Raw genomic sequence first — 13490 nt, 5'->3', positions numbered from 1 at the left:
AGCCATAGATTTTACTATAGTGAGCCTTCGTGCAATGGGGCGCTTCATATTCTTGGATATGATAACTCAGGGTCGTAAAATTCTATACCAAATTCATGGTCACCACATCATATATATAAGTATTTATAAAACGATGATTGCGATAGTGGCCCAACAAGTAGGCGATCTACTACCGGGTATTGTGTTCTGGTTGGGCACACTTGTGTCATGGAAAAACAATGAGTGTGTTATGTCTCAATTAAGTGCAGAATCAGAGATTCGGAGTATAGAGTTGCGGCACAACGTGTGAACCTTTTTAGCTTGGAACCTACTTGGTGAGATTGTGATCGGACAAACTAAACCAACGAATCTGTGGCTTGAACGATAATGCGGCATGCAAGCAACCCGATATTCTATACAAAACTAAACACATTGAAGTAGATTGTCACTTCACTCGAGAGAAGCTTGAAGATAAGACGATCATCACTAATTAGTTAGCTGATGTTACATGGAAGTCGGATTTTCCACATTATGCTTCACCCTGAGGGGAGTGTTAGATTAAATTTAATATGTAGCTCAATTGGCCATAAAGAGGTTTTGTTGCTATAAATATATAATTGTGATGTAAGTATATAACACAAATATATAGAAGGTTCCTCTAATTTCATCCTTTGCAACATAACATATAACCCATACATGCACATTACACAACCACTAGTGTTTCAAAAAATCATGCAAAAACAGCACTCAGTAAACAATCATAATCCCCATACAAAATAAAATGACAAAAGAATATAGAACATGAACTATATTACAAGGGAAACATTAAATTAAACTCATCCATTCATTTTGACTTGGTCAGCTCCATACTGAATTCCCATAGTTTCTTTGCCAACTCAGCATCTTTGGCCAAATTGGATGGTTTTGCCACATTATTGTCGGCAAAATACTCGCCGCTAACTCCTTTCACCTTTGGGTTTAATGCCAAATAGCATGTGGTCGAAGCTCCCTGAAACAAAAATCAAGTAACAATAATCAATGATCGCTTAATTACAATTTAAACATGAAATTAATAGGAAAAAAGATGCGAAAGTTACATACCTGTGGGATATTCTTTTGAAAGTGTTGGAACAGTCCGTATAAGCAAACTATGCCAAGAAAGTAGAAAGATAAGCTTAACATCATGTGAAAAACAAAAAGAGATTACATTTCTTGAATCCAACCAGAAAGATTTATTATCACCTGCCATAAAGCTCGAGTGACGTGAAAGTTTGGTTGGAATGACTCCTGGATGCAATACATTGGCAGTTATGTTCGCCCCTTCTTCCTGCACTCAATGACAAAGATGCAATTTGTCACAACACAATTTAGCAATGACCGTATATTGACATTAATGTGTTTGATTGTCAATCCTAATAGTTACCTTGAGGCGCCTTGCTAGCTCCTTAGCGTGTAGAATATTAGCAAGCTTTGATTGCCCGTAAGCATAGGAAGCATTGTAGCTGAAAACAATATGTGTATTAGGTGAATTCTAGTGCCATAAATGTTATCATATAATGAAAATGCTCATTAAGATTTGAATGTTTTATGTTAGTCATATTGTAATATGTAATAAAGATAATATGCTGTAAGAATGGACTTAATACCATTGTTCATCATTTAGTTTGTCGAATATGATCCCTTCTTTGTAAGTCATGCTATGAAGCATTGATGAAACTATAACAATTCTCCCTTCTTGACCGCAGTTTTTAGCAGTGGATTTCATCGTATCCAACAATAGATTCGTCAAATGAAAGTGTCCTGAGTTTTAAGAAGTAAACATGATTTCCGTTATGAAAACCTTTCCAAGTATGTGAAATAGAGCATACACAATGCGATAAAAGATGTGCCAGTGACATACCAAGATGATTAGTCGCAAATTGACTCTCAACTCCATCTTTAGAAAGGGAAAATGGACACATCATCACCCCTGCATTACAACTACACACGACAAAATCAATCACTTAGACTTGTGCAATGACAATTAAACTTTAGGTACGATTTATGAAAAAGTGTAGCATATCTTACATGAGGATGTTGAGGGGTAGACCCTTGGAAATGTACTCATTTGCAAACTTTGTGACAGATGCCAGTGAACTTACATCAAGCTCCATAACATCAATGGTAGCACTAGGGCAACCCTTTATTATGTCTTCTTTGCATTTTGTGGCGGCTTCCACATTCCTGGCTGCCATGACTACATGTACACCGCGCAAACATAACACACGTGCGGTTTCTAGGCCAATACCACTTGTAGGTCCTGAAAACAACAAATATTTTACATGATGAAAAATAAAAGATATATAAGCATAACAAATTCATAAGCCTAACTTTTTTATGTTTATAGGTATAACTACTTAAGGTTGTTGGAATGGTTGGGATTTGGGAAACCATTCCAATTAGCAACCTCAATGTTTTTAAGTCAGTTGAATCAGTGTCACACGCTTTTGTAAAAAGAAGTAAAAATGAAGAGTTCACCATTACAATTGGGACCATCCTGTGAAAATGTGTAATGTCAAATCATATGTATGTATGCTTTTAGACTCTAGATGATTTGGGTCGCCAATTGAAATGGCAACCTTGAAATTTCCCCTCGTATTGACCACCGGATGACAAAACTATATGTGGCTTTAGGGGTTGCTAAATAGAATGATGACTACCCCTTTGTGTTAAAATGACAAGTTTTTGTCCCTTTGTGATACATGGGGGATGGGGTATCCGAAACAACAAAACTCAAAAACATTGCAATCACTTCTAAACTTGAATAAATTTTTCTATAGAAAATAACATAAGATAAACATTAACTTGTATAAATTCAGGGTCGGTCTATTGGTTTGAGATTAGGATGAACGTTTTTGAGTTAAAATCTCTTATCTGGTCTACCAAAAAGCCAATTAATCTAGTTTTGGGTTTGAACCCGACTTTCAGTTGATTAGCAGAGCATTAGTCAAGTGAGCATTGGTGAGGTCTTGACAGGTCCTCATGGTCATTAAAAAAATGGACAGTAATACCCTTTGATGTATGGTCCTTATGAAGAAAATAAATCAACTAACATAGTTTGAGCATTTATTAGATGAATAGATGATATCCCAACATAAATGCAACACATTAAATTGCTTCAATATCAAAATGAGCAAATTATATGTGGACCAGGAAATTGTTTTTGATGTATAATACTTTATTGCCATGAACAAAACGAATGATTGTGTTTTCAGACTTAAATACAACTACTTGTTAGTCACCGGGCCCATCGTGACAAAGCGTACCCACACTTTCTAATTTGGTGTTCAATTTCTATTCTTATCATAATGAATAATAATTTCAGTATTTTCTTTACAAAAAACAAGTTAGAATAACGATTTTTGAAATGTACAGCCGCCTCAATTTTATTTTTTTATTTTTTTTACCTAAAATGCATAATAAAATTAAAGCTCTTTTCAAAAGAAAATTGGTTCTAATACTTTGACTCCCATGCATGTCATCTATGAGTATAATCATATAGCAGGAACTTTATCATCAAACAATCTCAAAACTAAAATTACCTACATATTGTTAGTTTTGTAGGCCTGTTGTTTAGACCCGATTTATTAGTTGAAGTCAAAAGAGGAGACAGATGCGGGGCAGTCGGCCTAAGCAACCCGGTTTATATTTCTTGTTTAATAAATAATAAGTTACAAACCCCAATTTTGTCTATATCTCACGTTATGCACATGTAATTGATGTCACTCAATAAGAATAACTAGTTGCCATTCGTGCATGTAGACCGAACTGTGTTAAATCCTCATATTCATTATTGTTTTTCGCTTGTGTTCGTTTCATGTGAGTGTGCAAATCCTAAGACATATAATTTGTTATTTTTTAGAATTTGGGCTTTAGAAAAATGGGGGCATGAAGCCGCGGTAACTAGATCTCTTGATGGTTATAGTGAAAAAATTAATGATAAAGCTAACCGCGACTGATAAGGATAAAACGTCAATAACTATCTGAGTTTTCAAACTAGATATAAAATAATAAACAATGAACAAATTTCAAAAGCCAGATGAATTCTCGAAGCAAACCTGTAATAATCGCGGTTAAGCCATGACCATCAACTCCCTTTGTAACATCTTCAGCTGTGTTTCTGGCTGAGAACCCTGATTCTCCTTTGAATCCAAATAGCCAAACCATGTTTTCAACAATTAGAGAGACAAAAGACACCAAAATTGGATGCTTGTAGGGTTTTTTTGGTAGTGGTTTGATTAAGGTTGTGAGACATGTAATGCCAACAAGGCAGGGGTTATATAAGAATCTGGATGTACAGGTGTGTAAGGGGTAAATCCGTAAATAAACAACATGTTGAACATATGACAACAAGAATGTGCTGTTGAAGTTGCCAAATATGACTTCCATAGGCTTAGTTTGAAATGTGAACCGAAGATTCTACATATGTTGACCTTCATTATATATTCTGCTCTTTTATTTAACGTGTCAGAAATCATATAAATTATTGCCTTAGAAGAGTTAGAAGTTTATTTTTAAGATTATTAACTCTGATAAAATTTAAACAAAGTTATTTTACACAAGTTGTCTTAAAGGTTTAGATGTTTATCAACTCAGTTCTTAGTGAATTCGAAAAAGCGGTTATCGAATCAGAAAAATAAATACTTTTTTTAAACGATAGCTTCATTAAAAGACAAGTAGCAAAATGCTGAAAACTACAAACCAGGTTAAAAAAATTACATCAGTTTTTCTAACATAATAATTTAAATGATATTTTTTTATAAAAAATAAACCAATAACTTTATATCTTCCACAATATATTCTATGAGATTGATGAGTGACTTTCTTAAAAAAAATAGCATTATTTTTTTTTTCCTCCAAACACATCAACAAGTTGTCATGATGATAACAGAGAACTTTTTTTTACCTATAACTATTTTTAAATTAAGTGATACTTGTTATGGTCCCTAACGAGCCTGTTTTCTTTTAATATATTCTATTTTTTATTAGTTAAAAAAATACTTATTATGGCCATTTATTAATTATAGGGCATTAATGCGAGCAATTAACATTAAACTAATCTTGCACATGTAGATCTTCCATTTCACATAATGGAAACGCGTCCTCTTCACTATAACAATAATGTACTTTTTTAATTTATTAAACTATTTTTAATTTATTAAACTAATCTTGCACATTCAGTTTTTCCAATAAAAAAACTTTAGTAACAGATAGATTTTTAGATTTATTTTCTTATGGTCTTTTTCTAAGCGATCCTTTTCATATTATTAACCTTGCCTTGCACATTCAATTTCATTTTTAGCAAAATGATTAAAAAAAAAGAAGTAAACTTTACTATTATTTTAAAACCAGAAAAAGTAAATAAGAAATTAGAAAAAAAAACAACTTGTATAAATAGTTTTAGAAAGTAAACTGATTATAACATTTGAGTTGTTTTTTAACGACTAAATATTACACTATACAAGGTTTAAGCCTTGAGCTTCTATTTCATACTTTAATTATCTTACCACCCCACCAAAGCATACGTCGTTAAAATGATATATGCATTGAATGGATTCAATTTAGGTTAGATAAACAATTAAATGGATGTTATTAGATGGCTTCAAAATTGAAAGTGGTTATGAAACAAATGAACTAATGAAGTAAAGTTATATCATAGATTATAAGTTATCCAAACTATGAGGACCATTTTACAAACTCTAAACTTGTTGCGAAAGATAAGATTAGTTGACATAATTACCCATCTTATGTCATTAATGACATAGAGAGAGAATATTAAGAAGATATTTCTAGAGAAGCCGACGTTTAAAAGTCCAAGAGCAATGCATCTATCCTTAGTTTAGTTGGTACAAAAGCAAACATTATTTTGTTAGTGACGTCATATGATAGAACTTTCCGCAATGTATCTCTCCTCACACGAGCATGTAAAATTATTCTTATTCACAAACCAAGAAAATCCAATTTTTATTTATAAAATGAACTAGGTTAAGTACCCGTGTGTTACACAAGTTAGAATAAATAAATGTATTCAAACGACGTCATTATAAGAAATACAAAAAAATGTGTTCAACTGTTAATATAAATATGTATTATACGGTATATTAAATTACATATTAAACAATATGAAAAAATATATATACATGTCGGGAATTCATAAATATCTAAATATTTCCTTTTCATTTTTGTTACAAATAAAATAAAATTTATTTAATATTTTAACTCATTTGATATAAAAGCAGTGTTTAGAAATTGGACCATAGCGGCTGTTCAACCGACAAATAAATTAAAAAAAATAAAAAATGGTTGGTTGTTCGCAAACCAGCTTTTAAACCGCAAAAAGAACCGAAAAAATAGCCGGGATAACATTAAATATTTTTAAAATTGAGTAGCTGTACACAATAGTTCATGCACCATAGAACCGCCTAATGATAATAATAAGTTGGATGCACTACCTTGTCTTTTATAAATGTTAGTTTTCTTCTTAATTTCTCATTGGAGCAACATGGGATGGGATATAGTTTTATTTGGAACCTTGAAGTGTCAAGTGAGTGACACAAAGTTGGTCCAATTAGGTGTCAAATGGCATAACCATGTTTTTGTTTATTATATTAAAGATGAGTTTTCATTGTTTTCTTTTTTCAACGGCACAAGAATATGCATTGTTCGTATTAAAGAAGGTAAGAAAGATAATTATTTAGATGGGATTAAAACAAATGTGTTTGGAAATTTAAATTTTTATTTTTCAAATTAAATTCAAGTTAAATTTAATAATAATGGAATACCATTTGAAATGTGTGACAACAGACCCGCAGATACATCGACTGAAACATTAAAACAAATAGGTGCAACCTTATATTTAAGTTGTAATATAAAATAAACACATATCCCATAAAATTTAATAATAAGCAGGTAAACGAATGATACTTTGTTGTATAACTGTTGTTAGAATCATTCTCCGAATTTATAAGGTGAGCTTTCAATCTTTTAGACATCGCCTTATCATTTGACAAAATAAATATATTTATAAAAGGAATCATATGAATGGTAGAAGAAGTATAAAATAGCATTAACGATGAATTTAAAGTGTAAACAACATGAAGAAAATTAAAAATGACCAACCACCTCCTATAGTCCGATTTAGTTTATACGGCTCATAATTATAAAAATTGTAAACCAAACCGTTGGTCATGATTTTACACAATTATTAGTGGGGTACCACCTTTATGTTTATTGAATCGATGACGAACGATCATTTTTTATAAAACAACTTCATTTTAATATTCGAGTGTCAGCGTAATTAGTTTTTATTTTGTATATTTATTTAGTTATGGTGCATGTTATTTAGGGGAGCTATAAAAAAGTTATCATCCAATAGGTACATGTAAATTTTATATGAAAACCACGTGTAATATGACGTTTGTAACACCAGTATATAATATATGTATAAAACTGTATAAACATAAACAACTGATTTTAAGGAGAATTTCATTTCAAGATGGCAAGTTTGGGCGATTTAATGGTTTTAAAGGCAACCAAGAAGACACCTAGTTGATATACATGTAATACACATATGCTTAAAAGTGCGAAGAATACAATATTAATATATGACGCGCAATATAAAATACGTAATTGGATGTAGGAGTTGATGTAATTAAGGTAAATTGATTGAAGAGGAGTAGAGCTATGAAGGCTCCTCAGGTGTGTTTGTGAATACGGACACTGTCAAATAAAGGTGTTTAGTACTAAGGAATGAAGGAGACCAAAAAATTTTAGTTTTCGTTGTTGTTGAAGGAAATCGCTAACGGAAATAAGCAAATTTTATGGTAACTAATAGCTATTGTATATTAGTTGTCTATGTAATTAGTGATACATGACTTAAAGGAAATTACTAATTATTAATTGATAATGACATTTTGTTTTCATAGAAGAAAGAAGTCAAAACAACTATTATGATTAAATATTAAAACAATATACAATAGCTATTTCTCATGGTCCATGTGTTATCAACAATGAGTATGTCGACTACAATAGCCACACGGATCGTGTAGATGGCCTCAAGCTAGGTCCGTGTAGCGATTGAGTCAGAGAGTTACCAATTTTGGCAACAAGCCATAAAGTGTCATGCAATAAATAGATGCTAGCTAGCTTATCCAAGTTGTTTGAGCATATAATTGAAGTCAGGAAGAGAACTCTTTCATGCATCCTTCACCTTGAGGTGATCCTAAAACACACACACATACTTTCCAGAGAGATAGAGAGAGAAGTGAGATTTCAACTCTTTGAAGTAATATCTCAAGCAAGACCTAAGAATGCAAGGCTGTTTCGAAACGTTTCCAGAAGCACTAAGATCATATCCAAGTCTTGTCCAAGTTATTCTAATCCAAGTCTTGTCCAAGTTATTCTAAGTGTTTAGAAGCTTGTTGAGGTAAGAACTTGTTTTTAACCCATTAGTTTCATAAGTTTTGATTAGGTTTATAGTTCTAAACCTCATAAGGCGAATTAAGATGATCCATAGTGGTTCACAATGATTAATGCCATGTTTTGGAATGATTAAAATGGTTAGATAACAAATGGATTAAGTTTGGCTCGAAATCAACATAATTGAACACGTACATATAACACGAACTATGTGATCATCTATAAAGTTTGTGTAGCAGTATCTTCATGTATACGTAATTTCATAGCCACACAAATTGCGTGGTAATTTAACAAACCCTTATACGGTTTGTGTAAAGGTAAAAAAATATTACCTTGTCAAGTTAAACAGATTTAAACCCTTAAGACCTTAGTCGAACATCTGTTTTATACGAGGTACATATACATAAACTAGACCCTGTAAAAAAATATAACAACATATATTACATATGTAAAAAAATAATGTTATATAGGGTTTTACAGGCTTTCTCAACTCAACTGAGTTTTCATTCTATACATGCCTTATTAGTTATATAGTTAATTCCATCATAATTTTACATAGAGCATAATGTAATTTAAATATCTATTTAATATATTTCAAAAATTCATATAAACAATAGGCTTGTTTACACTTGCTTGCCTACTCGAGCCTGATAAATACGTAAAGCTAGCTTGGGTTTGAGCTCCTTTATTAAATGAGTTTAGTTTTAGGCTCAAGCTCAAGTCCAAGCTCATTCTCATTGAAGCTTGACTTGACGCGAGCTTCTAACAAGCCGATTTCGAGTAAATTGCAATGGCTTGACCTGTTTACACCCCATAGTTGTAAGAAAGCTTGAAAAACTTAAAAGTTGAGAGACTTTGTATGAACTTAGAACACTTAAACACACAAAATATATTTAGCAACAAAATGGTAAAGCTCAATTTAGTGTTCTACCCTGCCAGTTGCCACAACAAAATGGTGAAGTTCAATTTGGTGTTTTTTGCATTATTGTTACTCCAATTATATTTCTAACGTAATTAAGTCTTTGCAAGTGTATTTTATATCTATTTCGTTTCTTATAATATTTATTATTAAAGTTATGAACGATACCCTATGATTAAAGTCCATGTCTTCAATACTTAATTCATGTTTGTTGGAATTTGATACCTTTCTTTCTAGCTCCATTTTGCTTTATATTTCTTAAATTTTCATTATAAAATATGCTTGGCATGAATTTTACTAATGAAACTCCAAGTTGATGTTTTGGTATATGAAAAAAAAATAAAAAACGATGACAACTAACTTGTTGGCGAAGAACAAACTAGAATTAATTTCTTACCTTATGGATGGGTTCACCACAAAAGACAAAGTAGTTAAACCCATCGACTTTTAACTCTAAGCTATCTCATAAGCTTAAATGATCAAAGGCTCGTGAGCATCTATTTGATAGGATATCAACGGTAACGCCTTAAAGTCTATGCCCCCTATATAAAGACCGATGATCACTATAGCACGTGGTTGAGTTAAGAAAGTCTATTGTCTAGCAGATAGAATTCTCACTCTTGGAAGGATAAAGTCCCACCGGCAATCGAGAGAATGTGAGAAGCGCCATGCCCTTTTGAGCATTTGAGCTATCCATAAGGAGCGCGCTTGGTCAAGGAGTTCCTTTACAAAAGGATGTCTTTGACACCTCAGGCATCACATTCTAAATCCATTTCTTTCACTACTCCTTAAGAATAACTAACTTATTCTCATGCTGGAGGTTAAAGGAGACCCCTATTGTGATAAGCTAGTTGTTTGTTTATTGTGCAAATCGCTTAAATCCTTAACTCTTGGATCCATTTATACTATCCCCTACCGTTATTTATTGTATCAACATTACCTATATTCCCAAATTTCGCAGTCAAATTTTAAATGAAAAATAACATTAACTTCTCTTATTCAATTCATATCAACAAATAGTCAAATATACAAAACTAATACCAATTATAAAACGTTGTCAACTTTTGATAATAAATAAATCCTCAATAATGAAGGTGAACTTATAAGTAATCATCTCTCGTTCACATTTCAAACCGTAGAAAGGAAAGTTCTATCTATTGGATGAAGAATGGAGTCATAAGTGGCAACTTGAACATGTTCTCATTATCTGTACACACTATTGTTTGTTTACGAATTTGCCCCTGACACACCTGTACAGGTCAACGGTCATCCAGATTCTTTGAGTGTATATAACCCTTACCCCCCTGGCAAAACTTGTCTGACAACCTTAACAAATTATTACTACAAAAGAACCTTAAAACCATCCAACTTTTTTGTCTCTCTAATTCTTGAAAAACATGCCTTGGTTGTTTGGATTCAAAGGAGAATCAGGATTCTCAGCAAGAAACACAGCTGAAGATGTGACACGAGGAATTGATGGCCATGGCTTAACAGCTATCGTTACAGGTTTGTCTCTCGATCTCTCTCTTCTCTCGTGGCGGAACCAGGACTTCATCAGGGTCATTATAAGGCTATATTCTCTAGTGGCTACAACTAGAGGATCCATATATTGTTTTTGTATAGAAAAATCACGAATTTATATTTAAAAAGACAACAAATTTCAGTGGCCGGAGGGTTAGTGGATCATCTTGACCCCTCTAGTTCTGCCTCTGTCGCTCTCTAAATAGATATATCAAGTATTCAAAATTTATGCAACTTTTAGATTGTTTTTCTTCAAGAACTTCTCTGGGATTTTTATTTTCCTTCCATTAGATCAACATACACATGAAGTTATAAAAGAATCTTGATTTTATGCTATGTTTTGTGAATCAAGTGGGTGATAAATTATTTGATCTAGTAATTAATGCTTAAGTCTTGTTGATGTTGACTAATTAGGAGCAATCACAGCTTTCAAACTTTTTCACCATCTTTCTTTCTACATAAAATATTGAGACTTAATTCATGAAATGGAACAAAAAATCGGGCCCAATGGCTAAAAAATAATCGTATCAAATCTGTAAACACTGCCTATTATTCGATTTGGCCACTGGCAATAAAATTTTGTTATAGACAATACTTTAATACATGTTGTATATATATTAACCGATCATAAACTGTTACATGGCTCTGTTGTTTAATTTCAGGACCTACAAGTGGTATTGGCCTAGAAACCGCGCGTGTGTTAGCTTTGCGCGGTGTACATGTAATTATGGGAGCGAGGAACGTGGAATCTGCTGCAAAATGTAAGGAAAACATAATAAAGGGCTGCCCTGGTGCTACCATTGATATTATGAAGATTGATGTGAGCTCACTGGAATCTATCACAAACTTTGCAAATGAGTATATTTCAAAGGGTTTACCACTCAACATCCTCATGTAAGATACATTACATTTTAATCTAAAACTTGATTTTAACTATAAAGTGTAAGTCTAATCAATTGATTTTAAATTTGTCCGCAGTGGTAACGCAGGAGTGTTTTGTCCTCCATTTTCCCTTACCAAAGACGGAATTGAGAGTCAGTTTGCAACTAACTATCTTGGTATGTCTCTGACCAATGTTATCATGTATTGTGTATGATTCATTTCACCATGTCATACTTTGTTTCTTCTAGGAAAATATTTTCATGATGGAAACCATGTATTATTCTTGTAATGTAGGACACTTTCATTTGGCGAATCTGTTGTTGGATACGATGAAAAATACTGCTAAGAGCTGTGGACAAGAAGGGAGGATTGCCTTAGTTGCATCAGACTTTCATAAGTTGACTTACAAAGGTGGAATCATGTTTGACAAGCTAAATGATGAAAAAAGGTATTAACTGTGAAGTCTATTATCTATATAATTTCCTTAAATAGAGATTAAAACAGGATCCACATAAAACATTCAAACCTTAATGATGATGAATTTCCTAGATTTGGTAATATTTATGATACTAGAATTCAACAAATATCCCTGTGTCAAATTTTCAGCTACAATAGTTTGTATGCTTATGGGCAATCAAAGCTTGCTAATATTCTGCATGCTAAGGAGCTAGCAAGGCGCCTCAAGGTAATTCTTAGAATATTTGGTTTTAGTTTTGTCAGCATTTTGGTCTTAATTTTGTGTTGTGACTAACGCATGTTTATAACCGAGTTCAGGAAGAAGGGGCCGACGTAACTATCAATGCATTGCATCCTGGAATCATTGCAACCGATATCTCTCGTCACTCGAACTTTTTGTCAAGTAATTACAAATTTTTCCATTTTGGTTTTTCCGAACAATTATCATTTTTCTTGTTCATAATGTTAAGTTTATTTTTCAACTTTCTTGACATGTATATAGTTTGCATATATGGAGTCTTCAAACATGTTCAAAAGAATGTCCAACAGGTTTGTTCCTTTTCTCTTTTCTACATTTTTCCTGGATCCTTAATTATTTTTTGATATGGATTAAATGGAGGCCAAATACGATGTAAGTCATAACTGAATACTGATGATTGTTACTTGATTTTGGTTTTAGGGAGCTTCAACCACATGCTATTTGGCATTAAGCCCAAAGGTGAAAGGAGTTAGCGGCGGATACTTTCTCGATAATAATAAGGCGAAACCCGGCAGTAAGGCCAGAGATGATGAGTTGGCAAAGAAGCTATGGGAATGCAGTATGGAGTTGACCAAGTCAAAGTGAAATAGGTAAATATAAATGGTGTTTCCTTTGTAATATAAGCCATGTTTTTTATTCTTTTGTTGTTTATTTTCTTGTGTGAACATTGTGAATGATTGTTTTGAGTGTTGCTTTTGCTTGTTTTGTATAGAACTGGGGCTTTGTGGTGTGATGTGCATGTATCCAGTTATATGTAGTGCTGTATTTGATCATGTATAAAAATATCTTTTTTTTATAATTAGGTTGTTTAGTTAGTTTGGTTAAGAAGCAACTATTTCTAACTAACAAACTAAAATAACCCATCGATAGAAACTCATTAGTAGGAAAACCAATGTTTGAACGGTTAATTATTTCTAGTGTTTCACATGTAAAAGGGCTAAATGGTGAAGAAGGGGGTCAAAGATAAAATTGAAATCATAGGAAGAGATAAATCAAAAGACATAGAAGAGATATTGA

General features: G+C 32.6%; 2 protein-coding genes across 2 annotated transcripts; one reads left to right on the top strand and one right to left on the bottom strand.

The window, feature by feature from the left end:
* Positions 1-641: 641 nt before the first annotated feature.
* Positions 642-4287, bottom strand: LOC143627311 (short-chain dehydrogenase TIC 32, chloroplastic-like). The gene is made up of 8 exons (XM_077097160.1): positions 4077-4287; positions 2047-2278; positions 1880-1959; positions 1626-1779; positions 1403-1481; positions 1222-1306; positions 1081-1127; positions 642-988 (listed from the first exon to the last, which is right to left on the bottom strand). The coding sequence occupies exons 1-8, from the start codon at positions 4183-4185 to the stop codon at positions 824-826; spliced, it is 951 nt and encodes a 316-aa protein (XP_076953275.1). The 5' UTR covers positions 4186-4287; the 3' UTR covers positions 642-823.
* Positions 4288-10646: 6359 nt separating this feature from the next.
* LOC143627224 (short-chain dehydrogenase TIC 32, chloroplastic-like) lies at positions 10647-13114 on the top strand. Its single transcript, XM_077097098.1, has 8 exons — positions 10647-10861; positions 11539-11770; positions 11855-11934; positions 12053-12206; positions 12365-12443; positions 12533-12617; positions 12717-12763; positions 12894-13114. The coding sequence occupies exons 1-8, from the start codon at positions 10753-10755 to the stop codon at positions 13056-13058; spliced, it is 951 nt and encodes a 316-aa protein (XP_076953213.1). The 5' UTR covers positions 10647-10752; the 3' UTR covers positions 13059-13114.
* The last annotated feature ends 376 nt before the right edge of the window (positions 13115-13490 follow it).

Source organism: Bidens hawaiensis, unplaced genomic scaffold (genome assembly GCF_021521415.1).
Source record: "Bidens hawaiensis isolate Kalapana, Puna unplaced genomic scaffold, B.hawaiensis_p1.1 tig00004618_1, whole genome shotgun sequence".
NCBI lineage: Eukaryota > Viridiplantae > Streptophyta > Magnoliopsida > Asterales > Asteraceae > Bidens > Bidens hawaiensis.
This window is presented reverse-complemented; position numbering and strand designations above follow the sequence as displayed.